General features: G+C 55.1%; 2 protein-coding genes across 2 annotated transcripts; one reads left to right on the forward strand and one right to left on the reverse strand.

The window, feature by feature from the left end:
• Positions 1–403: 403 nt before the first annotated feature.
• Positions 404–17,319, forward strand: DPF2 (double PHD fingers 2). Its single transcript, XM_035572211.2, has 11 exons — positions 404–497; positions 3,697–3,857; positions 3,941–4,048; positions 5,211–5,374; positions 6,489–6,581; positions 7,458–7,536; positions 10,877–11,014; positions 11,599–11,727; positions 13,720–13,832; positions 15,009–15,090; positions 15,695–17,319. The coding sequence occupies exons 1-11, from the start codon at positions 424–426 to the stop codon at positions 15,769–15,771; spliced, it is 1,218 nt and encodes a 405-aa protein (XP_035428104.1). The 5' UTR covers positions 404–423; the 3' UTR covers positions 15,772–17,319.
• Positions 17,320–17,893: 574 nt separating this feature from the next.
• Positions 17,894–26,009, reverse strand: LOC118261396 (solute carrier family 22 member 6-like). Its single transcript, XM_035572215.1, has 11 exons — positions 25,902–26,009; positions 23,300–23,718; positions 23,107–23,210; positions 22,466–22,620; positions 21,637–21,805; positions 21,425–21,548; positions 20,785–20,894; positions 20,013–20,227; positions 19,460–19,568; positions 18,646–18,849; positions 17,894–18,075 (listed from the first exon to the last, which is right to left on the reverse strand). Exons 2-11 carry the CDS (start codon positions 23,675–23,677, stop codon positions 18,009–18,011), a joined length of 1,635 nt encoding a protein of 544 aa, XP_035428108.1. The 5' UTR covers positions 23,678–23,718; positions 25,902–26,009; the 3' UTR covers positions 17,894–18,008.
• Positions 26,010–26,233: the final 224 nt, after the last annotated feature.

The raw sequence follows: 26,233 nt of genomic DNA on the forward strand, positions 1-26,233 counted from the left end.
TGCTCCTTGCCCCATTTTGCCCCCACCCCCTAAATTTTGCCCCCCCATCTTGCTCCCACCCCTTTCATTTTACCCCAACCCCTCCATTTTGCCCCCCACCTCCTCCATTTTGCCCCTTGCCCCTCATTTTGCCCCTCCATCTTGCCCCCACCCCCTATGTTTTGCCCCTCTATCTTGCCCCCACCCCCCCTTTTTGCCCCCCCCTTTGCCCCTCCCCCCCTCCCCTCACACCTCCCTTTTCCCGCCCTTTTTCCCCTCCTCGCCCCTTTCCCGCCTCCGCCCCCCCACGCATGCGCAGAACCCAAACAGCGCAGCTGGGAGGGGGGGAGCGAGCAGCTCCAGCCCATCGCGCATGCGCTCTTCGCCCCTCCTCCCCCTCCCCTCCGCGTCCCCGCTCCCCCCTCCCCTCCCGGCTCGCCGCGCATGCGCGCTGGGCGGCGCAGGGCCCCCGGCGGCGGAGGCAAAATGGCGGCGGTGGTCCAGAACGTGGTGAAGCTGTGAGTGCGCCTCGGCCCCCCCCGCGCGGGGGGGGCGCAATGGTTCGGTCCGGCCCGGCCCGGCCGCGGGGAGCGGGGCTGCCCCACGGCGGGCGAGTCCAAGTGGGCGCCGGGGGGGGGGGCGCTCCCCCTATTGGTGCCTATAGGGGATCCTAAAGGGCCCTGGGGGGGGATTTTCGTCCTATAAGGCCCTGGGAGGGGGTCTGTAGGACCCCGGGAAGGGGCAGTCCTCACTGTTAGTCGCTATAGGGGATCCTAGGATGTCCTTTGGGGGGATTTTCCCCCTATACAGCCCTGGGGAGGGGTCTATAGGGCCCGGGAGGGGGGTCGCATCCCTGTTGGTCCCTATAGGGGCATCCAAGAGGGCCCTGAGGGGGGATTTTCCCCCTATAAGGTCCTGGGAGGAGGTCTGTAGGGCCTGGGGAGGGGGTTCGCACCCCTATTGATTCCTATAGGGGATCATAGAGGGTTCTGGGAAGGGTTTTTCCCCCTGTAAGGCCATGGGATGGGGTCTATACGGCCTGATGGGGGGGTTGTCCCCCCTCCTCCCCCTCGCTTGGTCCCTATGGGAAATCCAAGAGGTTCCTGGGGGGGATTTTCTCCCTATAACAGCCTGGGATGTAGTCTATAGGGCCTGGGGGGGGGGGTGTTGCTCGCCTTACTGGTCCCTATAGGAGATCCAAGAGGGACCTAGGGGGGTATTTTACCCCTATAAGGCCCTGGGAGGGGGTCTGTAGGGCCCTGAGGGGGGGTTGCCCGCCCCCCCCCCCCCATTGGTCACTATAGGGGATCATAGAGGGCTCTGCGTAGGGATTTTAACCCTATATGGCCCTGGGAGGGGGTATATAGGGCCTGAGGGGGGATTGTCCTCCCCTGTTGGACCCTATGGGAGATTCAAGAGGGTCCTAGGAGGGAATTTTTCCCCTATAGGGCCCTGGAAGGAGGTCTGTAGGGCATGGTTGGGGGTGTCGCACTCCCTGTTGGTCCCTACAGGGGATCCAAGAGGGTTCTATGGGGAGATTTTCCCCCTATAAGGCCCTGGGAGGAGGTCTATAGGGCCTGGGGAGGGGAGTTGCACCCCCTATTGGTCCTTATAGAGGATCCAAGAGGGTCCTAAGGGGGGTCTCTCCCTCTAAAAGGGCCTGAGGGGGGGTTGTCCCCCCCATGGGTTTCTATAGGGGATCCAAGAGGGTCCTAGGGGGGGATGTTCCTCCTATACGGCCCTGGGAGGGGGGTCTATAGGGCCCGGGGGGGCTGTGTGGAGCCCTGTGTGTGGATTTGGCCCTGTATGGGGGCAGCAGCCCCTATACATCTGTCTGTATGCCCCTTATAGATCCCTGCAGAGGGGGATCCCCACTGTGGGGCCCTATAACAGGGTGCCCTATAGGGGCAGGGATCTCCACACGTCCTTGGGAGACAGGAACCTATAGAAGTTCCCCATATACGGCCCTGTACAAGGAGACCTATAGAGCTGGGGAACCTCTCCTCCCCCTATACAGTCCTTGGGGGGACGACCCTATATGATTCTGGAGTGGTCTTGGGCACGTCCTATAGGTTCTTGACACCTTCTGTAGGTTCTCGGGCGCTTTCTATAGGTTCTCGACACCTTCTATAGGTTCTCGGGCACATTCTATAGATTCTTGGCACCTTCCCATAGGGTGTTGGGCTCTTCCATAGGGTCTTGGGCTCTTTCCATAGGTTCTTGGTCTCTTCCCATAGTTTTTTGTGCTCTTTCCAGACTTTTTCATCATTTTCCCCATTTTTTTGGGGCGTCTCCCAGGCTTTTTGCCATCCCCCTCCGACCCCAACACGAGCCAAACTCTTTTTTTCCGGCCTTTTTGCCCTAAATCGACGCGCTTTTGGGGCTTTGTCTTAGTGGGGCGCTCGTTTTTGGGGTGAATCTGGCAGAAATGAGAACCTCGGGAAGGTTTCACCTCCCCAAGCCCGGTGTTGGGGCTCCCTCTGCAGCCAAAAGAGGGAAAAAAAGCGAATTTAGGGACACGGCCGCTGACATGCCTGAAACGCCTCCACCTCCAGCTTTTTGGGGCTAAAACATCAGAAATGGAGTGCTGGATGTCCCCTCACACTCCAGCAAACTGATATTTATTTACCCGAGTCGATATTTATTTACCCAAATCGGTGTTTATTTACCCAAATCGATATTTAATGCATTTTGACACATTTTGGGGCTCCTTTCGACCCATTTTGGGGCTCCTTTTCACCCATTTTTCCCCACCACTCTCCTTTTTGACCCATTTTTTCAGCACACACTCCTTTCTGACCCATTTTTTTCCCCACATCCCATTTTGGGGCTCCTTTTGACCCCTTTTGGGGCCCCACCTCCTTTTTCACCCATTTTTTCCCCACATCCCATTTGGGTCTCCTTTGACCCTTTGGGGCTCCTTTTCACCCATTTTTCCCACCACACACTCTCTTTCTGACCCATTTTTTTCCCCGCATCCCATTTTGGGGCTCCTTTTCCACCCATTTCTTCCCACCACGCTCCTTTTCTACCCATTTTTTCCCCACCACACTACTTTCTGACCCATTTTTTTTCCCCACCTCCCATTTTGGGGCTCCTTTTGACCCATTTTTCCCCACCATGCTCCATTTTGACCCATTTTTTTCCCCGCATCCCATTTTGGGTCTCCTTTCGACCCCTTTTGGGGCTCCTTTTCACCCATTTTTCCCCACCACTCTCCTTTCTGACCCACTTTTTTCCCCGCATCCCATTTTGGGTCTCCTTTTGACCCATTTTGGGTCTCCTTTTGACCCATTTTGGGGCTCCTTTTCCACCCATTTCTTCCCACCACGCTCCTTTTCTACCCATTTTTTCCCCACCACACTGCTTTTTGACCCATTTTTTTTTCCTCACCTCCCATTTCGGGGCTGCTTTTCACCCATTTTTCCCCACCACTCTCCTTTTTGACCCATTTTTTTCCCCGCATCCCATTTTGGGTCTCCTTTCGACCCCTTTTGGGGCTCCTTTTCACCCATTTTTCCCCACCACTCTCCTTTTTGACCCATTTTTTACCCCGCATCCCATTCTGGGGCTCCTTTTTAACCCCTTCCCCACCCCACCATTTCTTCCCGTGACCCCCACACCTTCACCCTGATGGAACCCACAACCCCAACCTTTTTTTTCCCCGATTCCCCCCGTTTTTTCCTGCCCGTAACCCCCCCTTTCTCCCCCCGGCAGGCTCGGCGAGCAGTACTACCGCGATGCCATGGAGCAGTGCCACAACTACAACGCGCGGCTCTGCGCCGAGCGCAGCGTGCGCCTGCCCTTCCTCGACTCGCAGACCGGCGTGGCGCAGAGCAACTGCTACATCTGGATGGAGAAGCGCCACCGAGGGCCGGGTACGGCCCAGATCCCGCCAAAAAACCACCCTCGTTTCCCCGTAATTACCCTCGTAACCCTAATTATCCCCTCCCGCACCCAGGTTTAGCCGCCGGGCAGCTCTACTCCTACCCCGCGCGCCGCTGGAGGAAGAAACGCCGCGCTCATCCTCCCGAGGACCCCAGGCTCTCCTTCCCCTCCATCAAACCGGGTAAAGCCTTTTTCCGCCGCTTTCTGCGTGATTTTTGGGGTCTCGGTCCCATCATCGATGCTGCTAAGGACCTACACGGCCCCTTGAGCCTCCATCTGGTCCCAGCGGGGCGGAGGAGGTGGTGAAATCAGCCCGGCGAGCCCGGCACGCGTCCCCGTCCCCTTCTCCCCCTTTCTCCCCCCCAATTTCTCCCCCCTTTTTTTCTCCCCCCCAATTTCTCCCCCCCAATTTCTCCCCCCTTTTTTTCTCCCCCCCAATTTCTCCCCCCTTTTTTTCTCCCCCCCAATTTCTCCCCCTTTTTTTCCACCCAATTTCTCCCCCCTTTTTTCCATCCCCACTTCTTTCCCTCCCCCCATTTCTCCCCCTTTCTTTTCCCCCCCCTTCTCCATCCTTCTTTCTTCCTTCATTTTTCTCCCCCCAATTTTTCCCCATTTTTCCACCCCTAATTTTCCCCCTTCCCTCCCCTATTTTTTCCCAATTTTTTCCCTTTTTCCCCCTATTTTTTCCCTTTTTTTCTCCATTTTCCCCCTTCCCCCCCATTTTTTCCCCAAATTTTTCCCTTTACTCCCCCATTGTCTCCCCCATTGTCTCCTTCCCCCCCATTTTCTCCCCATTTTTTCCCTTTTCACCCCCATTTTTTCCCTTTTTCCTCATTTCCCCCTTCCCCCCCTATTTTCTCCCCCATTTTTTCCCTCATTTTTTCCCTTTTCCCCCATTATTTTGCTTTTTTCCCCATTTTCCCCCTTCCCCCCGCAATTCTTCTCCCATTTTTTCCCTTTTCCTCCCCTTTTTTTCCTTTTTTCCCCCATTTCCCCCCTTTTTTCCCCCCCTTTTTCCCCCCCTTTTTCCCCCCCTTTTTCCCCCCCTTTTTCCCCCCCTTTTTCCCCCCCTTTTTCCCCCCCATTTTTCCCCCATTTTTCCCCCATTTTTCCCCCAATTTTTCTCCCATTTTTCCCCCAATTTTTCTCCCATTTTTTCCCCGCTTTCCCCCCATTTTTTCCCCGCTTTCCCCCCATTTTTTCCCCGCTTTCCCCCCATTTTTTCCCCCATTTTCCCCTTTCTCCCCCCCCATTTTCTCCCCCATTTTTCCCCTTTTTGCCCCCATTTTATCCCTATTTTTTTCCCCATTTTTCCCCCATTTTACCCCTCTCTCCCCCCCCAGACGCGGAGCAGGCCCTGAAGAAGGACGGGCTGATCTCGCAGGACGGCAGCAGCCTGGAGGCCCTGCTGAGGACCGACCCCCTGGAGAAGCGCGCGCTGCCGGACCCCCGCATCGACGACGACAGCCTGGGCGAGTTCCCCGTCGCCAACAGCCGCGCGCGGAAGGTGCGGGGGGAGCCTCCTCGGAAAACTTTCCCCTTAAAAATGGCATTTCCGCCCCAAAAGGCTCGGTTTCAGCCCCAAAAGCACCATTTGCCCCTAAAAAAGGTGCCATTTCCCCCCGCAAAAGCCCTATTCCCCCCAAAAAAGCTCTATCACCCCCCAAAAAATGCTATTTCCTTCCCCAAAAGGCTCCGTTTCTCCCCAAAAGGCTCCATTTCTCCCAAAAAAAGCTCCATTTCTCCCCCCCAAAAGAGCTCCTTTTCTCCCCCTCAAAAAATGGTATTCCCCCCCCCAAAAGCGCCTCTTCCCCCCCAAAATGGCACCATTTCCCCCCCCAAACAGTGCCGTTTTCCCCCAAAAAAACGCCACTAAAAGCTCCATTTCCCCAAAAAAAGCTCAATTTCCCCCTAAAAAAATACCATTTCCCACCAAAGTAGCTCAGTTTTCCCCCAAAATAGCTCCATTTCTCCCCAAAAAACACCATTTTCCCCCAAAACAGCTCCATTTCCCCCCCGCAAAAGCCCTACTTCTCCCTGCAAAAGGCTCCATTTCCCCCCAATAAACACCGTTTCTCCCCCTAAAAGTGCCATTTCTTCCCCCTCCAAAAGCTTCATTCCCCCCCCAAGAAACCACCATTTCTCCCCCCTAAAAACCACTGTTTCCCCCCAAAAAGCACCGTTTCCCCCCAGCCTTAAATCCTGACTTAAATCCCCCGTTGGCACGAGCCTGGGGGCAAATCAGGGGGCTGAGCCCCCCGAAATCCACCATTTCACCACCGGTGGCTGCGGTTTAATCATCCGAAGCACGAGAGGGCAACGTAATTTTACATAAAACCCCTTTTTTCCCCTTTTTTTGGGCTCTTTTACCGCTATAAATTTCTCTGTGCTTCTCTTCTTTTCACCTTCCTCCTTCCTCAAAGCATCTTTGCGCTACGTTGGGACGTTTTGAGCCTCTTGGGTTTGAGTTTATCCATTTTCCACCCCTTTTCACCCCAAAAACCCTCCGTCCTCGTCCAAATTCGGGATGGGGGGCACCCGACACTCCCCCCCCTCTTTTTTTGCCCCCCTTTACCCGTCCCGAGGCTTTTTCTCCGCCAACCCCTCTCCTCTTCCCCCAGCGCATCCTCGAGCCGGACGATTTCCTCGACGATTTGGATGACGAGGACTACGAGGAGGACACGCCGAAGCGGCGAGGGAAGGGGAAAGCCAAGGTGGGGACCCTTTTTCCTCCAAATCCCCAAATTTTGGGCACTTTGCTGGTGCCTAACCCCATCCTGGTGTCTTTTGGATGACCGCCGGCTCTGTTTTTATTCCAAATCCCAAAACTTTTGGCACTTTACTGGTGCCTAAACCCATCCTGGTGTATTTTGGGTGACCCCCGGTTCTGTTTTTCTTCCAAATCCCCAAATTTTGGGCACTTTGCTGGTGCCTAACCCCATCCAGGCACCTGTCAGAGGACCCCTGGCTCTGGTTTTTTCCAAATCCCAACATTTTGGGCACTTTGCTGCTGCCTAACCCCATCCCGGCATCTGTCAGAGGTCCCCCAGTGCTATTTTTCCTCCAAATCCCTAAATTTTTGGCGCTTTGCTGGTGCCTAACCCCATCCTGCTGTCTTTTGGATGACCCCTGGCTCTGTTTTTCTTCAAAATCCCAACAATTTTGGCACTTTGGTGGTGCCTAACCCCATCCTGGTGCCTGTCAGAGGACCCCCGGTTCTGTTTTTCTTCCAAATCCCCAAATTTTGGGCACTTTGCTGGTGCCTAACCCCATCCTGGCAACTGTCGGAGGACCCTCAGCGCTATTTTTCCTCCAAATTCCAACCGTTTTGGCACTTTGCTGGTGCCTGAATCTGTTGTTAAGCCACTAATTGAGCCTGAATTACCCCCCCCCCCTAAAATAATTACCCTGTTTTTTAACGAGGGGAGCTCTTGGGGTCTTCCCACCCCGAAGGGGAAAGAGCCCAGGACCCAAAGCGATCCCGCAGCCATTTCGCTCCGTCCCCACTAAGCGGCGGCGGCGAGCCTCCGGGCTGTGATTTCACTCCTTTTTTTTGCCTTTTTCCCCCCCAAAAAATTAAAAAATAAAAGGGCAAAGGCGTCGGAGGGGCTCGCAAGAAGCTGGACGCGGCAATTTTGGAAGACCGGGACAAACCCTACGCTTGCGACAGTGAGTACCCCAGCCCCGGGGTGGCTTGATTTGGGGATAAAGCGTGGCTTGAACACTTGTTGCTTTTATTTTTTGTTAAAAAAGGGAGATTTTAGGCACCTGGGGAGGGAGGAGGGCGCTTGCGAACCCCTGTAGGATGCAGGGGCAGGGCGAAAGGTCCCCAAAAAAGGACGCAGGGTCCCTGAAAAAGGGAGAAAGGTCCCTGAAAAAGGGAGAAAGGTCCCCAAAAGAGGACAGAGGATCCCCTGAAAAGGACGAAAGGTCCCCAAAAAATGGCGAAAGGTCCCCTGAAAAGGAGGCAGGGCCCCCAAAAAGGGACGAAGGGCCCCCAAGAAAGGACAAAAGGTCCCCAAGAAAGGACAAAAGGTCCCGAAAAAAGGACAAAAGGCCCCAAAAAAAGGACGAAGTGTCCTGAAAAAAGGACAAAAGGTCCTGAAAAAAGGACGAAGGGTCTCCAAAAAGGATGCAAGGTCCCAAAAAAGGGACAGAAGTTCCCCAGAAAAGGACAAAGCTTCCCCAAACCAGCCTGAAATTCGGCTTTCCCTTTCTCTCTTCTTCCTCCTGTCCTGCACAAGCTGCCGCTGGCTTCTTCCGCCCCCGAAACCCCCTTTTCTCCCCTTTTTCCCCTCGTTTTCCCCCCCCCCCCCCCCCCGAGTCCCCTCTGTCGCTTGGCACGGGTGCGTGCGTGCGTTTCTCACCTCTCTCTTTCTGTGTTTCAGATAGTTACAAACAAAAGCATTCCCTGAAACCTCCCGACCGAGGTAGTCCGCTCTCTGTCTGCTTTATTTTAGAGTTCCTGGTTATTTTCACCGTTTATCTGATTCCCTCCTGCCTCTCTCCTCCCCAAAACCTCCGTGTTTGGTTCATTTTCTGATTATTTTCACCATTTATTTGATTCCCTCCTATGATTATTTTCACTATTCGTTTCCTCCTGCCTCTCTCCTCCCCCAAAAGTTCATTTTTGGTTCCTTTTCTGATTATTTTCACTATTTATTTCATTCTCTCCTGCCTTTCTCCTCCCCAAAACGTCTGTGTTTGGTTCATTTTCTGATTATTTTCACCATTTATTTGATTCCCTCCTATGATTATTTTCACTACTTATTCCCTCCTGCCTCTCTCTTCCCCAAAACTTTCATTTTTGGTTCCTTTTCTGATTATTCGCCCTATTGATTTCATTCCCTCCTTCCTCTCTCCTCCCCAAAACGTCCGTTTTTGGTTCCTTTTCTGATTATTTTACTTATTTATTTAATTCCCTCCTACGATTATTTTCACTACTTATTCCCTCCTTCCTCTCTCCTCCCCAAAATGTCCGGTTTTGGTTCCTTTTCAGATTATTTTCACCATTTATTTCATTCCCTCCTGCCTCTCTCCCCCCGAAACCTTCGTTTTTGGTTCCTTTGATAATAATTTTAATTATTTAATTTCTTCGCCGGGGGAAAAAAGGGAGGGGGAAAGGCAAAAAGACTTCAAAAGCTCGCCTGCGAGCCCCCTGACCCCTCTGCAGCGGGTGCTTTTGGGTGGAAAAAACAAAAATTTAATCCCCCCCCCGCGGCGGGGCTGGGAAAACACGCCGCCTCTTTCAAGAGACGCCAAAGCACATCGCTGCGGAGAGAAAAAAAAAAAAAAAGGGGCAAAAATAAACTTTTCCTGCTTAAAAAAGCAGCGAAAACGGGGGCGGCTTCGCGGCGATTCCTCTTCCTCGCCGACTGGGGGGGGGGTGAACAAGATTGGTGTTTTTGATGCCTGCTTTTATTGAAAAAGGGGGGAAACGGGAAAAAAAAAAAGGATTTAAAACTCTCCCCGGGGGGTTTGAGAGCGCTCATTTGGGCAAAAACCTGGGAAAAATGGGAAAAATTGGGATTTATAACCCTCCGTGGGGGGTTCAAGAGTGCTTGTTTGGGCAAAAACCTGGGAAAAATGGGGAAAAAAAAGGATTTAACACCAAAATTGGGATTGAAAACCTTCCCGGGGGGGAGTTCTAGAGCGCTCGTTTGGGCGAAAACCTGGGAAAAATGGAAAAAAAATGGGATTTAAAACCCTCCCTGGGGGGTTTGAGAGCGCTCGTTTGGGCGAAAACCCAGCAAAAAAGGGTCGTAATCGCTTGCTCTGGTGTTTTCGATGCCTGCTTTTATTGAAAAAGGGGGGAAAATGGGAAAAATTGGGATTTAAAACCCTCCCCGGGGGGGAGGAGGTTTTGTCCCCCACTCGGTGGGAAAAAAAAATGTGGAAAAATGCACGGAAAATGTGGGGACCTGGGGGCGGGGGGGGTGTTTGGGGATCGCCCCCTGCGACTCCTGGACAAGGGTGGAAAATGGGGTGGAAAATGGGACAGAAAATGGGAAAATGGGGCAGAAGATGGGGTGGAAAATGAGGAAGCGGGGCAGAAAATAGGGAAACGGGGAAGAAAATGGGAACACAGAGCAGAAAATGGGGAAAACGGGGCAGAGAATGAGAAAATGGGATGGAAAATTGGGGAACGGGTCAGGAAATGGGAAAAAGGGGGCGAAAATGGGGTGGAAAATGGGGAAACGGGGCAGAAAATGGGGCGGAAAATGAGGGAGCGGGGCAGAAAATAGGGAAACAGGGAAGAAAATGGGAACACAGAGCAGAAAATGGGGAAAACGGGGCAGAGAATGAGAAAATGGGATGGAAAATCGGGGAACGGGTCAGGAAATGGGAAAAAGGGGCGAAAATGGGGTGGAAAATGGGGAAACGGGGCAGAAAATGAGAAAATGGGATGGAAAATTGGGGAATGGGTCAGGAAATGGGGAAACGGGGCAGAAAATGGGGCGGAAAATGAGGGAGCGGGGCAGAAAATAGGGAAACAGGGAAGAAAATGGGAACACAGAGCAGAAAATGGGGAAAATGGGGCAGAAAATGAGAAAATGGGATGGAAAATTGGGGAATGGGTCAGGAAATGGGGAAACGGGGCAGAAAATGGGGTGGAAAATGTGTAAATGGGGCAGAAAAAGGGGCAAAGGGGGGAAAGAGTGGGGCAGAAAACGGGCACGTGGCAGAAAGTGGGGTAGAAAACAAGCAAACGGGGAAGAAAACAGGTAAATGGGGTAGAAAATGGGCAAACGGGGCTGAAAATGGGCAGCATTGGGAAAATTTCGGGGGTGCCCCGAGGAGGGGGCGACCCCAAAACCGCGCCGCAGGTGCCGGCTGCGCCCGTGGCCGCTGCGCTTTCTCCGTCCCGAGAAAGATTTTCCTCCGTCCCTAAAACCCAGAGATTTTCCCCCATTAGAAATTTCCCCGAAGGGGGGTTCCCGTGCTCGAAGCCCGAGGGTTTTGGGGTTTCGGCCGGGGGGGTTAAAAATGTCCCGTTTGTGTCCCGCAGTCTGCGGGAAGCGCTACAAGAACCGCCCGGGGCTGAGCTACCACTACGCTCACTCCCACCTGGCCGAGGAGGAGGGGGACGACAAGGACGACTCGCAGCCCCCCACGCCCGTCTCGCAGCGCTCGGAGGAGCAAAAATGTAAGAAAAACGGGCAAGTTTGGGGCAAAACCTCCCCGAAACACACGCTGCCAAGCGGCAAGACGCGCGCCGTCCCCCCGATCCCTTGGGGCATCTCCCCCAAGCTCGGGTTGCCGCAGCGGGATGCTCTGCACTGTTTTCCACCCCTTCCCCCCCCCCCATTTTCCACCCTTTCCCCCCCCCCCCCATTTTCCACCCTTTCCCCCCCCATTTTCCACCCTTTCACCCCCCATTTTCCACCCTTTCCCCCCCATTTTCCACCCTTTCCCCCCCATTTTCACCTCTTTTTCCTTATTTTTTTCACTCCCTTTCCCCTATTTTTTACCACCTTTCCCCCATTTTTCGCCTTTTTTCCCCATTTCCGCCCTCCCTCCCCCCTTTTTTCCCCTTTTCTCCATTTCTCACCCCCTTTTTCCCCATCTTTCCTCCCTTTTCCTTCCTTTTTTCACCCCTTTCCTTCCCTTTTACCCATTCTCCCCCCGCCTTTTCCCCATTTTCCCCCCACGTTTCTGTGTTTTTACCCCCCTTTTTCCCATTTTTGGGGCGATTAACCCCTTTTTTATTAATTTTTTCCCCCCGAACAGCCAAGAAGGGCCCCGACGGCCTGGCGCTGCCCAACAACTACTGCGACTTCTGCCTGGGGGACTCCAAAATCAACAAGAAGACGGGGCAGCCCGAGGAGCTCGTGTCCTGCTCCGACTGCGGCCGCTCGGGTGAGCTGCGCGCCCTGACCCTCCCCAGTCCCATTAACTCGCTCCTAAAGGGTCTTCTTTGTAGGGTTTCGTGGCCACGGGCACCACCAGACCCTTCCCAGCCCCGTTAATCACTTCTAAGGGGTCTTTTTTTGTAGGGTTTCATGGCCATGGCCATCCCCAGACCCTTCCCAGTCCCATTAACTCGCTCCTAAAGGGTCTTCTTTGTAGGGTTTCATGGCCACGGGCACCACCAGACCCTTCCCAGCCCCGTTAATCACTTCTAAGGGGTCTTTTTTTGTAGGGTTTCATGGCCATGGCCATCCCCAGACCCTCCCCAGTCCCATTAACTCGCTCCTAAAGGGTCTTCTTTGTAGGGTTTCATGGCCACGGGCACCACCAGACCCTTCCCAGCCCCGTTAATCACTTCTAAGGGGTCTTTTTTTGTAGGGTTTCATGGCCATGGCCATCCCCAGACCCTTCCCAGTCCCATTAACTCGCTCCTAAAGGGTCTTCTTTGTAGGGTTTCATGGCCACGGGCACCTCCAGACCCTTCCCAGCCCCATTAATCACTTCTAAGGGGTCTTTTTCTGTAGGGTTTCATGGCCATGGCCATCCCCAGACCCTTCCCAGTCCCATTAACTCGCTCCTAAAGGGTCTTCTTTGTAGGGTTTCGTGGCCATGGGCACCACCAGACCCTTCCCAGCCCCATTATTCACTTCTAAGGGGTCTTTTTTTGTAGGGTTTCATGGCCATGGACATCACCAGACCCTTCCCAGTCCCATTAACTTGCTCCTAAAGGGTCTTCTTTGTAGGGTTTCGTGGCCATGGGCACCACCAGACCCTTCCCAGCCCCATTATTCACTTCTAAGGGGTCTTTTTCTGTAGGGTTTCATGGCCATGGACATCACCAGATCTTTGCCAGCCCCATTATTGGCTTCTAAAGTGTCTTTGTTGTAGGGTTTAGTGGCCATGGCCATCCCCAGACCCTCCCCAGCCCCGTTACTCGCTCCTAAAGGGTTTTCTTTGTAGGCTTTCAGGCCCATGGCCATCCTCAGACCTTTTCCAGCCCCATTATTTGCTTCTAAAGGGTCTTCTTTGTAGGGTTTCATGGCCACGGGCACCACCAGACCCTTCCCAGCCCCATTATTTGATTTTATGGTGTCTTTCTTGTAGGGTTTCATGTCAGTGACCATCACAAGACCCTTTCCAGCCCCATTATTCACTCGCAAAGGGTCTTCTTTGTAGGGTTTTGTGTCCATGGCCATCCCCAGACCCTTCCCAGTCCCATTACTCGCTCCTAAAGGGTCGTCCTTGTAGTGTTTAATGTCCATGAGCATCCCCAGACCTTTTCCTACATGGTTATCCCCATGAAGAGGGGTCTTCTCCATCGGGATTCGTGTCCTTGGCCATCACAAGACCCTTTCCCAGCCCCATGATTTGCGTTTAAAGTGTCTTTCTTGTAGGGTTTCATGTCCATAGCCATCCCCAGACCTTTCCCAGCACCATTATTTGTTTTTAAAGGATCTTTTTTGTAGGGTTTTGTGTCCATGAGCACCACCAGACCCTTTCCAGCACCATTATTTGCTTTCAGTGTGTCTGGTTTTGTAGGGTTTCATGTCCATAGCCATCCCCAGACCTTTTCCAGCACCATTATTTGCTTCTAAAGTGTTTTTCGTGTAGGGTTTCAAGTCCATGAGCATTGCTAGACCCTTTCCAGCCCCATCATTTGCTTTTAAAGTGTCTTTTTTGTAAGGTTTCATGTCTGTGAGCATCCCCAGACCCTTCCCAGCCCCATTATTTGCTTCTAAAGAGTCCTTTTTGTAGGGCTTCATGGCCATGACCACCACCAGACCTCCTCCAGCCCCTTTTTTTTTCCCCACCCTATCCCTCTCCACTCTTTCTTCGCTCGTTTTTTCTTTAAAAACGCGACGATTCGGGGTCAGAGCCGGGCCGGGGGTGCTTTTTACCCCCCCCCTTTTGGCTGATTTCCCCCCCCACACACTTTTTTAGGGCACCCCTCGTGCCTGCAGTTCACCCCGGTGATGATGGCAGCCGTCAAGACGTACCGCTGGCAGTGCATCGAGTGCAAGTGCTGCAACATCTGCGGCACCTCCGAGAACGACGTGAGCCCCCCGGGGGGGGCGCGGGGGGGGGCCTTCTGCCCCCCTGCCCCGTGCTGGGGGGCTTGGGGGGCCGCGGGAGGCAGCACGGGGGGGGGGGTTGGGGGGGGAAACGGGGGTTTGGGGGGCGAAATTGGGGTGTCTGGTGGGGGGGAATGGGGGGTTGGGGGGGGAAATGGGGTGTCTGGGGGGGGGAATGGGGGGTTTTGGGGGGTGAAATTGGGGTAAATGGGGGGTTTTGGGGGGAATGGGGGGTTTTGGGGGGGGAATGGGGGGTTTTGGGGAGGGAAATGGTGCCTTTTTGGGGAGAATGGGGCTTTGGGGTGGGGAAATGGTGCCTTCTTTGGGGGAAATTACACTTTTTTGGGGGGGGAAATGGGGGCTTTTGGGGGAAGAAATTGGGCTGTTTTGGGGGGAATGGGGCTTTTTGGGGGGGCAGATGGCACTTTTGGGGGAAAATGGTGCCCTTTTTTGGGGAAATGGGGCTTTTTTGGGGGGAAACGGTGCTTTTGGGATCCAAATGGCACCTTTTTGGGGGGGGGACATGGTGCTTTTCTGGGGGGAGAAATGGTGCCTTCTGGGGCGAGAAATGTTTTTTTGGGGGGGGGAGAAATGGTGCTTTTTTGGGGCAAATGGCACCCTTTTTGGGGGGGAAATGGTGCTTTTGGGGGGAAAATGGTGCCCTTTTTGGGGGAAATGGTGCTTTTTTGGGGGGGAAATGGTGCTTTTGGGATCCAAATGGCGCCTTTTTGGGGGGGGGGGAAATGGTGGTTTGGGGGGGGGAAATGAGGCTTTTTGTGGGGGGAAATGGGGCCTTTGGGGGGGGGAAATGGGGCCTTTTTTGGGAGAAATGGTGCTTTTAGAAGGAGAAATGGTATTTTTTGGGGGGGGAAATGGTATTTTTTTAGGAGAAATGGTGCTTTTGTGGGAGAAATGGTGCTTTTGGGAAGCCAAATGGCACCTTTTCTGGGGGGGAAATGGTGCTTTTTGGGGGGAAATGGTGGTTGGGGGGGGGAACAACAGTTTTGGGAAGGAAACGGTGCTTTTTTGGGGGGGAAACATCAGAGGGACCTACGGGATCCTTTCACTTTAATTCCCCCAATTCCTCCCCTTTTTCCCCAATTCCTCCCCTTTTCCCGATTTCTCCCTTTTTCCCAATTTCCCCCCAAATCGGCCCAGGACCAGCTCCTCTTCTGCGACGACTGCGACCGCGGCTACCACATGTACTGCCTCACGCCCCCCATGTCGGAGCCCCCCGAGGGTGAGTGCTGCGCCCCCAGAAATGGGTCAAAACACCTCAAATTCGGTACAGAACAGCGAGAGCCGCGCAGACCCAATCCTTCCTGCTTTTTTGGGGGGAGATTCTTGCGATTTGGTTAAAAATTCTTGGATTGGGCATGCCGGCATTGCCCTGGGGCTCCTCTGCTCCAGCAGAGACCCCAGAAAAGCATTTTTTTGCCCCAAAATTGTCACCCGAGGCTCCTTCGTCCTCCTCTCCCTCACGCTTTGTGCTGACTCACAGCGTCGAAGCAAAAAAAAAAAAAAAAAAAAAAAAGGTATTTACAACCAAAACCCCAAAACCTCGATGGCAGAGGGTTAATTATCGGCCGGTTAATTATCAACCGGTTAATTATCAGCCTCCTTCGCTCGAAGGTTAACGAGGAGGAGGAGGAGGAGGAGGAAGGTCACGGGGCTCCGCAAGCAAGAACCCCTCACCGCCGCCGAGATGCGCGGAGACCCCAAACCCGCCCTTTTTCACCCCAAAACAGCCCCTAATGAAGCACGGGCCCCTAACGAAGCGCGGGCCCCTAACGAGGGGTGCGGGGGGAGCCCCCCGTGACCCCCCCCCCGATTTCTGCCCCCAGGGAGCTGGAGCTGCCACCTGTGTCTGGACCTGCTGAAGGAGAAAGCCTCCATCTACCAGAACCAGAACAATTCCTGATGCCCTCGCTTTTCCCTTTTTCCCCCTTTTTTTTTTTTCCCCCCTTTATTTTACATTTTTTCCCCCATTTTGGGTTGGTTTGGGTTTTTTTTTTTTTATTACTTTTGGGGGGTGGCTTTTCTCCCTTTCATCGTGCTGCCCCCGCGTTGGGTTCCCTCCATCGCGCAGCGCCAGGACCGCCTCCCTGACCCCCAGGAGGGATTTTTGGGGTAATTTCCCCCCAAATCAGGCCCGGCACGTGCGGGCTGCCCCTTCCTGTCACCGTTTCTGGGCTTTTTCACCCAAAACGTGCCCGAATCCTCCCCGCTCCAGCACCTCGGAGTGGCGTGCCAAAAAAAGAACAAAACGCCGCTTTTCCCTTTTCTTGGCAAATTCGGGGCCCCGCGCCAGCTGGGGGTTGTGTTTTTGGGTTGTTTTCCTTAATTTTTCAATTTTGATGGGGTGAGGTTTTAGGTTGTTTTTTTTTTCTGGTTTTATTTTTATTTCATTTTTTCTCCCCGTTTTTCTCCTGTTTTTTTTCTCTCCTCCCGGTCCCTGCCTAGATGAGGCCTTACACCCCGCCATCCTCCTCCGGCCAGCGCAAAACTGGGGCAAAATCCCAATGTTTTGGGGTTTTCCCCGTGCTCCTCCTCCTCCGGCTGGCTCAAAATGGGGCAAAACCCCTCCGTTTTGGGGTTTTCCAGCCCCTGCGGATCCCTTGACCCGTCCCGGTTGCACAGGGTTTGGTTTTGGGGTGGGGTGGGGGGGAAGCTGCTTTTGTCCTAAAACCGCCACTTTTCCCCTCAAAACGCGGCAGGGAGGAGGAGGCGTGCGCCCCCCCCCCCGGGAAGGAGCCGCCGTGCTTTTTTGGGGTGCGCTGAGGACCCCCCCTGCTTGCCCTCTGCCCCCCCAGGGTCCCGTGGACTGAATGTGCCTGTTTTTTCTAAAAATCAACTTTAAAACCTACCTCCGACCCCCCCCTCCCACCCCCACACCCCCTTTTTCACCGGCCGGAACCCCCCCAATGGAGAAGAAGCTGGCGGGGGGGGGGGAAGACCCAAAATGGCCCCAAATTGACCCAAAATGGCCCCAGATTGGGCCAAAACAGCCTCAGATTGACCCAAAACAGCTCCAAATTGACCCAAAATAGCCCTAAGTTGACCCAGAATGGCCCCAGATTGACCCAAAACAGCCCAAAATTGACCCAAAATAGACCCAAATCGTCCCCAAAACGGCCCAAAATTGACCCCAAATGGCCCCAAAATAGCCCCAAATCATTAAAAATAACACTTAACCCAAAAATGCACAAATCTGGTGGGGAGGCGGCTCCAGCCCGGTGTTTTCTCCCCTTTCCCCCCTTTTTGTGCCCAATTCAGGTGGAAAAGGCGGCTTTTTGGTTCAAAATGGGCGGTTTTCCCCTGTTTCGCGCCCCGGTGAGGGGCGGGATGATGAAATGTCCCAAAACGGGTGGGTTTTACCCCGTTTTTTCCCCCTTCGGCAAAGCTTCACGGTTGTGTCTTATCCGGATAAAAAAAAATGACACCAAAACTGCTCGTTTTCGTAATAAAAATGGAAAAAAAAAAAAAAAACCACGTGGAATTGTGGGTGTTTTGGGGCAAAAATGGGGGATTTCAGGGCCCTGGTGGGGTGGGGGGGCTGTGGTGGGAGGGATTGAAGGTCCACTGGGTGGGTTTGGGGTGAAAAACTCCTATTTAGGTGCTTGGATGTGGATTTTCAGAGGGCTGATACTGGGGTTGTGTTGCCCTAATTTTTGGGGTGAATAAATCCTATTTAGGTGCCTGCGTGGGGCTTTTCTGAGGTCTGATTTTGGGGTTGTGCTGCCCTTTTTTTTGGGGTGAATAAACCCAATTCTGCTCCTTGGCTTCTCTGAGGGATGATAGCCGGGTTGTGCTGCCCTGGTTTTCGGGTGCAAAATGCCCGATTTAGGTGCGTTGATGTGGCTTCTCTGAGGGCTGCTACTGAGGCTGTGCTGCCTTCGTTTTTTTTGGGGCCAAACCGCTCCCTTTACGTGTTTTTTTTTCCGCCTGCCAGCCCCGACGGGAGCCTTAATCCCCCAGCGGGGAGGGGGATTAAGGGGGGGGCCGCGGCTGAAATCGCCCAAATTGGGGCAAAGGCCGGCGCTCGGTGACCATCGGTGTGGCTTTATTGGGGTGAAATAAATAGGATTTGGGTAAAGGGGGGGCCGTGGGGCCGCGGGGGGGGTCCTGCGCCCCCACTCCGGTGCCCATCCTCGCCCCTCAGGCGCCGTCCTTGGTCACGGCGCCCAGGGGGACGGTGACGTCCTCGTCCTTCAGGTGGCCCCCGCTGTGAGGTGGGGGGACAATGGGGTCAGGGGTGAATCCCCAAAACCCTCAGTTTTTGCCCCCAAAATTTCGGTCCTCCCCACCCCAAAACCTTCAGTCCTGGCCCTAAAAGCTTGAGTCCTTCCAACCCCAAAATCTTTGGTCCTCAACCCAAAACCTTCCCACCCCAAAACCTTCCATTCTCACCCCAAAACTTGCTCTCCTTCCCACCCTAAAACCATCTGATCTCAGCCCAAAAACCTTAGTGTTTCCCACCCCAAAATCTTTAGTCCATCCTACCCCGAATACCTTCAATCTTCACCCCAAAACCTTTCACCTTTCCCACCCCCAAAGTCTTCAGTCCTCACCCCAAAACCTTCCACCCTTCACCCCAAAACCTTCCACTCTTCCCACCCCAAATCCAGCCCTTCTCACCCCAAAACCTCCCAAGAAGGCAATCTCACCCCAAAACGCCCGTTTCCCCCCTTCCCATCTACCGCGAAGGAACCGGGGAAAAACTGGGCAGGGGGACGGGGATGGGGACCCCGGGGGGGACCCCAGGGGGGACAGGGACCCCGAGGGGACCCCTCACCGTCTCTCGACGTCCTCGATGGTCTCGGGCAGGGGCACGTTGCGGGTCTCGGGCAGGAAGCAGGTGGCGATGGCCGAGACGATGGGGGCGGCCCCGTAGATGACGAGGGGCAGCACCGGGGTGATGTCGGCCGCCATGCGCACCAGGGGGGCCACCATGCCCCCCACGCGGGCCATGGTGCCCCCCAGGCCCATCCCCGTCTGCCTGTGCCGGGAGGAGGGAGAGGGTGGGCGTGCGGACAGACGGACGGACGGAGGGTTTGGTGGTGGGTGGACGGACGGGTTGGGGAACGGACAGACGGACGGATGGATGGGTTGAGGGATGGGTGGAGAGGTGGTTGGACAGACAGACGGATGGACGGATGGGTGGAGAGGTTGTTGGATGGACAGACGGGTGGAGAGGTGGTTGGATGGACAGATGGATGTGGAGAGTTTGATGATGGTTGGACAGACGGATGGATGGATGGATGGGTTGAGAGATGGGTGGAGAGGTTGTTGGATGGACAGACGGGTGGACAGAGGGTTTGATGCTGGTTGGATGGGTGGATGGATGGGTTGAGGGATGGGTGGAGAGGTTGGCTGGACAGACGGGTGGACAGATGGGTGGAGAGGCGTTTGGGTGGACGGACAGATGGACGGACGGAGGGTTTGATGGTGGACAGAGAGAAGTTCGGATGGATTCGTTGACTGATGGATGGCTGCGTTGGGACGCGGGACGGACAGATGGACGCAGGGATGGGTGGGATGGGTGGGTGGGTGGGTGGGGGTCTCAGCAGCTGGGTGTTGAGGCAGCCCCACGGGGGGCTGCTGCCCACCTGATGACGGTTGGGAAGAGCTCCCCGGAGAAGATGTAGGCGCAGTTGAAGGAGGCGGCCAAGGCACCCTTGCCGACCACCGCCAAGGCCATGCGCAGCGTCTGCAGCTCTGGGGATGGCCACGGGGGGGGGGTCACCGCCCCCAGGCCCCCAGCGGGGGCTTCCCACCTCTATCTCCAGCCCCTTGAGTCCCTGGCCGCCATCTCTCTCTCCAGCCTCTGTCCCTCCAATTTTTCTCTCCACCCCTCTAACCATTCTTTCTCCATCTTCCGTCTCTCCATTCCACCGTCCTCCCTCCCCTCGCCCTCCCCCACCTTGCCCTTTATCCCCTCCCTTTCCCTCCCCTCCCCTCCCCTCCCCTTCCCTCCCCTCGCCCTCCACCCCCTCGCCCTCCATCCCCTCACCCTCCCTCCCCTCGCCCTCCATCCCACCGCCCTCCACCCCCTCGCCCTCCACCCCCTCACCCTCCACCCCCTCGCCCTCCACCCCCTCGCCCTCCATCCGTCTCTCCATCCCTCCCCTCGTCCTTCCGTCCGTCCGTCCCAGCGCCCACCCATTGGAACGATGATGTTGGCGAGGATGCAGACCCCCGCGAGCCCCAAGGAGGCACCCTGGGCCACCCGACGCCCGGCACCGCTGATGGCCAGGACGGAGGCCAGCTTGGCTGGGATGTCCACGGCCCCAAAAACCAGCTGGCTCAGGTAGATGTCCACCCCGAAGCCCTGCAGGTCCATGGCCAGCCCATAGTAAGCGAAGCTGGTAGAGAACCTGCCCAAAAACCCAACGTTTCAACTCAAAACCCACCAAGCATGTCCAAGTGCCCAGAAGGCGGGCTTTAGCCTTCAAAGGTGGCTTTGGCCTCAAAAGTTGGGTATCGTTCCCCCAAAAAGGTGTTATGTTGACAAAAAGACATGGTTTAGGACACTCAAATCGGGTTTTGAGCGCCAAAAGGTGGCTTTTGGCTTCCAAAAATGGTGGGTTTTAAATCCCAAGTTGGGTTTTAAGGTCCAAAAGGTGGCTTCTGTCCCCAAAAAGGTGTTTTAGCCCCCCCAGAAGTTGGGTTTGGAGTCCCAAAAGTTGAGTTTTGAGCCCCCAAAGTTCAGGTGCTGAGCCCTAAAGATTGGGTTTTGAGCACCAAAGAATGGGCATGGAGTCCCAAAAATGGTTTTGGAGCCGTAAAGGTTGGGTTTTGAGCCTTAAAGGTTGGGTTTTGAACCCAGTGGAATGGGTACTGACCCCCTCCCCAAAGGTGTTTTTTTGAGCCCCAAAGGATGGTTTTTTTTATCCCAAAAGGTGTTTTTTGGGCCTGAGGTGACCGCACTTACCAGACGAAGGAGACGCCGCAAGAGACCGTCCTCATCCCAGGGGTACGGACCAGGGCGGCCAGGGCCCCCCCCGGCATCGGGGGCTCCCGGCGCACCAGTGCCCGCAGCGCCTGTGGGAGAGGGATCAAGGGATCAGGAGGGATCCAGAGGGATACAAGGGATCTAGGGGGGACCTATTGGGGGATACAAGGGGTCTAGGTGGGGTCTGGGCTATCTCATGAGATGTAGTGGGCAGAGAAAGGAGCTGGGGGGGATCCAGGAGGATCTAGAGGGGCATCAGAGAGATCTAGGAGGGATCTGGGGGGAGCTAGGAGGGACACAAGGCATCGGGGGGGAGGGGGGGGAGGAATCCAGGCAGGCAATCTGAAGAGATCTAGGAGGGAAGCAGGGGACCTGGGAGGAATCCAGGAGATCTGGGGGGATCCAAGAGATCTCGACGGATCCAAGTGATCAGGGGGCAACTAAGGGAGATCTAAGTGGGGGGAGGGGGGGGCAGTGGTATTTAGAAGGGATAGAGGGGGTCTGGGGATGGGTTTAGGGTGGGTAGAGGGGAAATGGGGGCTCTAGGGGAGAATGAGGGGAGCCTGGGAGGATCTGGGAGGGATTTAATGGGATCTGGGAGGTTTGGGGGGGACATCACCTCCTCACTGAGCTTATCACCCTCCTCCTTCCTCCCGTTGACGCGGGCGACTTTGCGGAGCCCCTTCAGGGCCAGGTCGGGTCGCCCCGAAATCACCTGCCAGCGGGCTGACTCCACGAACAGCCTGGGAAGGAGGGGGGCGAGGGGTGAGACGGGGACCCCCGCGTCGTGCCCCAGCACCTCCTCCCAGCCTCCCCTCCGCGCCCCCGTACCAGGAGTAGAGGAAGAAGAAGAAGAAGGGGAGGGAGACAACGAGCTGGAGCCAGCGCCAGTGGGGGAGGCCGAAGGCTGCGCCCGCCAGCACGAACTGGCCCAGGGTGTAGCAGTAGCCGTTGATGGTGCCCACCACGGCGCGCGCCTCCGTCGGGATCCACTCCATGCCTGGGGGTCACCGTCAGCATCTGGGCGCGCGGGTCCCTCCCATTGGTCAGCGGTGGTGGGACCGAACCCAGGCACCAGGAGCCCTCCCACGGGTCAGTGGTGGTGGGGTTGGAAGCGGACACCAAGGTCTGTCCCATGGGTCAACGGTGGTGGGACCCAACCCGACCAACAAGGTCCCTCCCATTGGTCAGTGGTGGTGGGGCCCAATCCAGACACCAGAATCCATCCCAAGGGTCAATGGTAGTAGGGTTGGACGTGGACACCAAGGTCTGTCCCATGGGCGTTGGGGTTGGAGCTGGGTTTGTGGGGCCCTCCGTGGGTCAATGGTGGTGGAACCCAATGTGGACGCCAGGGTCCTTCCAATGGGTCAATGGTAGTAGGGTTGGAACTGGACACCAAGGTCCCTCCCATGGGTCAGTGGTGGTGGGACCCATGAGTCAACGGTGGTGGGACCCAACCCGGACACCAGAATCCATCCCAAGGGTCAATGGTAGTAGGGTTGGAAGTGGACACCAAGGTCTCTCCCATGGGTCAACGGTGGTGGGACCAAACCCAGATACCAGGGTCCCTCCCATGGGTCAATGGTGGTGGGGCCCAACCCACACCAGGCTCCCTCCCATGGGTGGTGGGACACAACCCACACCAGGGTCCCCAGCTCACAGAGAGAAGCGGAGTTGAGGGACACGCCGGCCATGGCCAGGCCCCCCAGGAAGCGGCAGAGGCAGTAGATGACGAACGTGGGGGCGGCCGCAGTGCCGGCCCCCGCCACCCCCAGCTGCAGGTAGCACCAGGTGAGCAGCGCCCGGCGACCGAACCTGCTGGGACACGGCGCTGGGGGAACTGGGAGCACTGGGATGGGGGGGTACAGGATGCTGGGATGCTGATATGGGACACTGAGATAGGGGAACTGGGCACTGGGATTATGGTGCTTTGGGATGGGGACAAAGGGCACTGGCGATACTGGGATGGGGACATGGGGCACTGGGATGGAGACAAGGGACGCTGGGATGGAGACAAAGGGCGATGGGATGGGGACATGGGGTGGTGGGATGGGGGCATGGGGCACTGGGATGGAGACAAGGGTCACTGGGATGGGGACATGGGGTACTGGAAGCACTGGGACAGGGACTTAGGGCACTGGGAAGACTGGAGTGGGGAATATGGACATGGGATACTGGGATGAGAAACGGGGACACTGGGGAACAGAAGGAAGGAAGGATGTCCCTGCGCGTGCCCCTCCACCCTCCCCACTCCCAATTCCTCCCAGTTCATCCCAGTACAGCAGCAGGCCAGCCACATACTTGTCGGAGAGGACCCCGAAGAGGCCGGAGCCCAGGAGGATCCCGGCCATGTAGATGGACTGGGCCACCTGCCGCAGCCTCTTGGACTCACACACCAGGTCCCACTGCCACCGGGGGGGGGGAGGACACGGGGAGGGGGTCAATGGACACCTGTGTCCCTCCCACCCCCCAGTGGCCACCGTCCGCCCCTCACCTCGGTGATGATGGTGTGGGCGAAGACTCCATCACGATAGGTCCACCCGTCATGGCATGGCTCGGTGGCCGCCCCGTTGGCCGTGCCGTTGGCCGTGCCGTTGGCCTCCAAGAGGTGCCACTGGGGCTCCACGTACCGGCGGCAGCGCTGGGGGTGGTGGTGGTCATCGGAGGGGATGGTGACAAAGAGGGGGACGTCCCCAACGCTGTCATTGGCCACTGGCCGGGGCCGGCAGTGGTGCTCGGGGACGCCGGCGGTGAAGTTCTGCAGAAGGTTGTGGCTGGCCAGCATGAGCAGAGGCAGGGCCAGCGCGGCCACGTAGGTCACCTGGAAGCGTCCCATCCCGCCCAGGCGGGCCAGCAGCTCCACGAAGGTCATGGCGGGACGAGGAATAGAGCTGGGGGGGGTCCCCAGACCGGCTGGGGGTGGGAGGAGGCGAAAGGGTTGGAGGAAGGATGAAGAACAGCTGAGGAACAGGCAAGGGGTTGCACGAAGGAAGGGGTGAAGGACAGAATGAGGGATAGAGGAGGCCATCCAAAGGGTGGTTTGGAGGAAGGGGTGAAGGCTAGATTGAAGGCCGGACCAAGGGATGGAGGAGGGACAGCCAATGGGTGGTGTGGATGGTCACATCATAGATGGAGCTAAGGATGGACCAAGGAACATCCAAAAGATGTTTTGGAGGAAGGGACGAGGGACAGGTTGAAGACAGGACCAGGAGAAGGTGGAGGGATGCTGAGGATGAAGGTCCGAGGGGCTGAAGGACAGCGGAGGACCAAAATGGGCCAAGGGGTGGACAGAAGGGTGGGCCAAGGGATGGACAGAAGGGTGCGCCAAGGGACAGCCCAACGGACAGCCCAATGGAGGGACACGGGACGGGCAGAGGGATGGACCGAGGGGTGGTTGAGAAGATCAGGGGGAGAGATCAAGGGAGGATCATCTGCTGATTGGTCCATTGATCTACCAATCCATCCATCTATTGATCTGTCCATCTATTGATCAGTCTATTGCTTAATGGTCTCTCTACAGGTCTACCAGCTGACCTGTCGATCTGGCAGCTGATCAGTCAGGCTCTCTGGTGATCAGTCTATCAATTGATCTATCAGTCTACCAGTTGCTCTATTGATCAATCAATATCAATTGATCAATCTATCAGTGTATCAATCTGTCAATCACAACCAACAGGTGTCATTATCTATCACTCAAGCTCTATTGATCTATCAAGATGTCTGTTGATCAGTCCCTCTGTCAATTCATCAATCTATTGATCTATCAATCTGTTAATTCATCAATCTAACAATCTGATCAATTGATCTGCCCACTAATCTGCCAGCCTATTGATCACTGACTATTATTTCTCACTCTCGGCTCTGCTCCTTGCTGCTCTCCCTCCTCCTCCTCCCTCCCTGCCATGTTATCGATCAATCACTCAATTAACCGATCAATTTTATCGCCCACCTGTCCTACCAGTGGCTCTGGCCCTCCAATGATGGCTCCCGATTGATTGATCGATTGATTGCTGGCTGCTGTTTCGCCCTGCTCCCTCTCTCTGCTGCTCCCTCGGTCTCCGGCTCGATCCGCCACCCACTGTCTCTCCGTCCGTCCCTCCATCCTTCCGTCCCTCCCTCTGTCCGTCCCTCCCGCCCTCTGCCACTCCCATTCTCTTCCCCTGGCCTTCCTTCATCCCTCTGTCAATCAATCAATTGATTAATCAATGGCTTTAGCACCCGACCGTGCCACCCATCGTCCCTCCAGCAGCTGTGTCCACCTGTCCCTCTACCCATAGATCATATCAACTCCTTATTCTGTCAAGTGATTGATCTATCTGCTGATCAATCAATCTATTGGGCTGCACAGGTCTATTGATCAACCTGTTGATCTCCCCTTGTCTCTATTGATCAATCTGTTGGACTCCCTGTTGATCAGTCTCACTTTCTCTCGCTATTGATCTTTATATTTCTATTATCTATAATTTATCAAACATCAATTGGTCCATAATCTCCCTCTTTATTGATCAGTCTATCAGTATTTATGTTTCTATTGATCAACCCATTAGTCTATTGATCAATTTATTGATCTATAATTGATCTATTTGTCAATTAATTGAGATTTAATCCTTCTATTGTTCTGTCTGTCCGTCTCTGCAGATCTCTTTTGATTGATCTACCCACCCATAATAAATCAATCAATGCACTGGGCTATAAAGTCTCATTCTATTGACAAGTCTACTGGTATCTATATTGCTATTGGTCGATCTTTTGAGCTATAATCTAGCTATTGATCAATCTATTGATCTCTCTATTGATCAAACTCTTGGCCTATAATATCTCTATTGACCAATAGATTGACCTTAATTTCTATTTTGTCTCTCTATTGGTCAATCTATCGATCTCTCTTGATCAATTTGTTGAATGTAATCTGTCTATTGATCAATTTATAATCTTAATCTTTCCATCACTCACTCTATTGACCTATAATCTTCCTGTGGATCAGCCTCTCGGTGTCTCTCTCCCTACTCATCAGTCCTGTGGGCTTTCATCTCTCTCAACGAGTCCGTTGGTCTCTCCATCCCAATCAACATATTGATCTCTATCGACCCACTCACCTCTCTGTCACTCCAACTCCCTCCTGACCTCTTCCAGCACAGAATCCTGCTCCCAGACCCGTCTGCCAGCGGCTACGACCCCTTGGCCCTGTGGCTGCCCATGGCCACATCCCCGTCCCTGTCCCTGATTCTATTTAAAGCCACCCCGGCCCCGGTTAACGTTTGACTTCCTCGGGGCCGCATCCTGCTATGGGTCAGCGGAGCCGTTCATCAGGCGGAAACGCCGGCGCCAGTCATGCCGATCCCTGTCTGGGGATGCCCATTGTCTCCCCGGGGACCTCCCATCCCCTCCATCCTCTTCCTCACCAAGGAAGCCCCCATCCCCAGCAGAG

This window comes from Cygnus atratus, unplaced genomic scaffold (assembly GCF_013377495.2).
Source record: "Cygnus atratus isolate AKBS03 ecotype Queensland, Australia unplaced genomic scaffold, CAtr_DNAZoo_HiC_assembly HiC_scaffold_64, whole genome shotgun sequence".
Classification (NCBI taxonomy): Eukaryota; Metazoa; Chordata; class Aves; order Anseriformes; family Anatidae; genus Cygnus; species Cygnus atratus.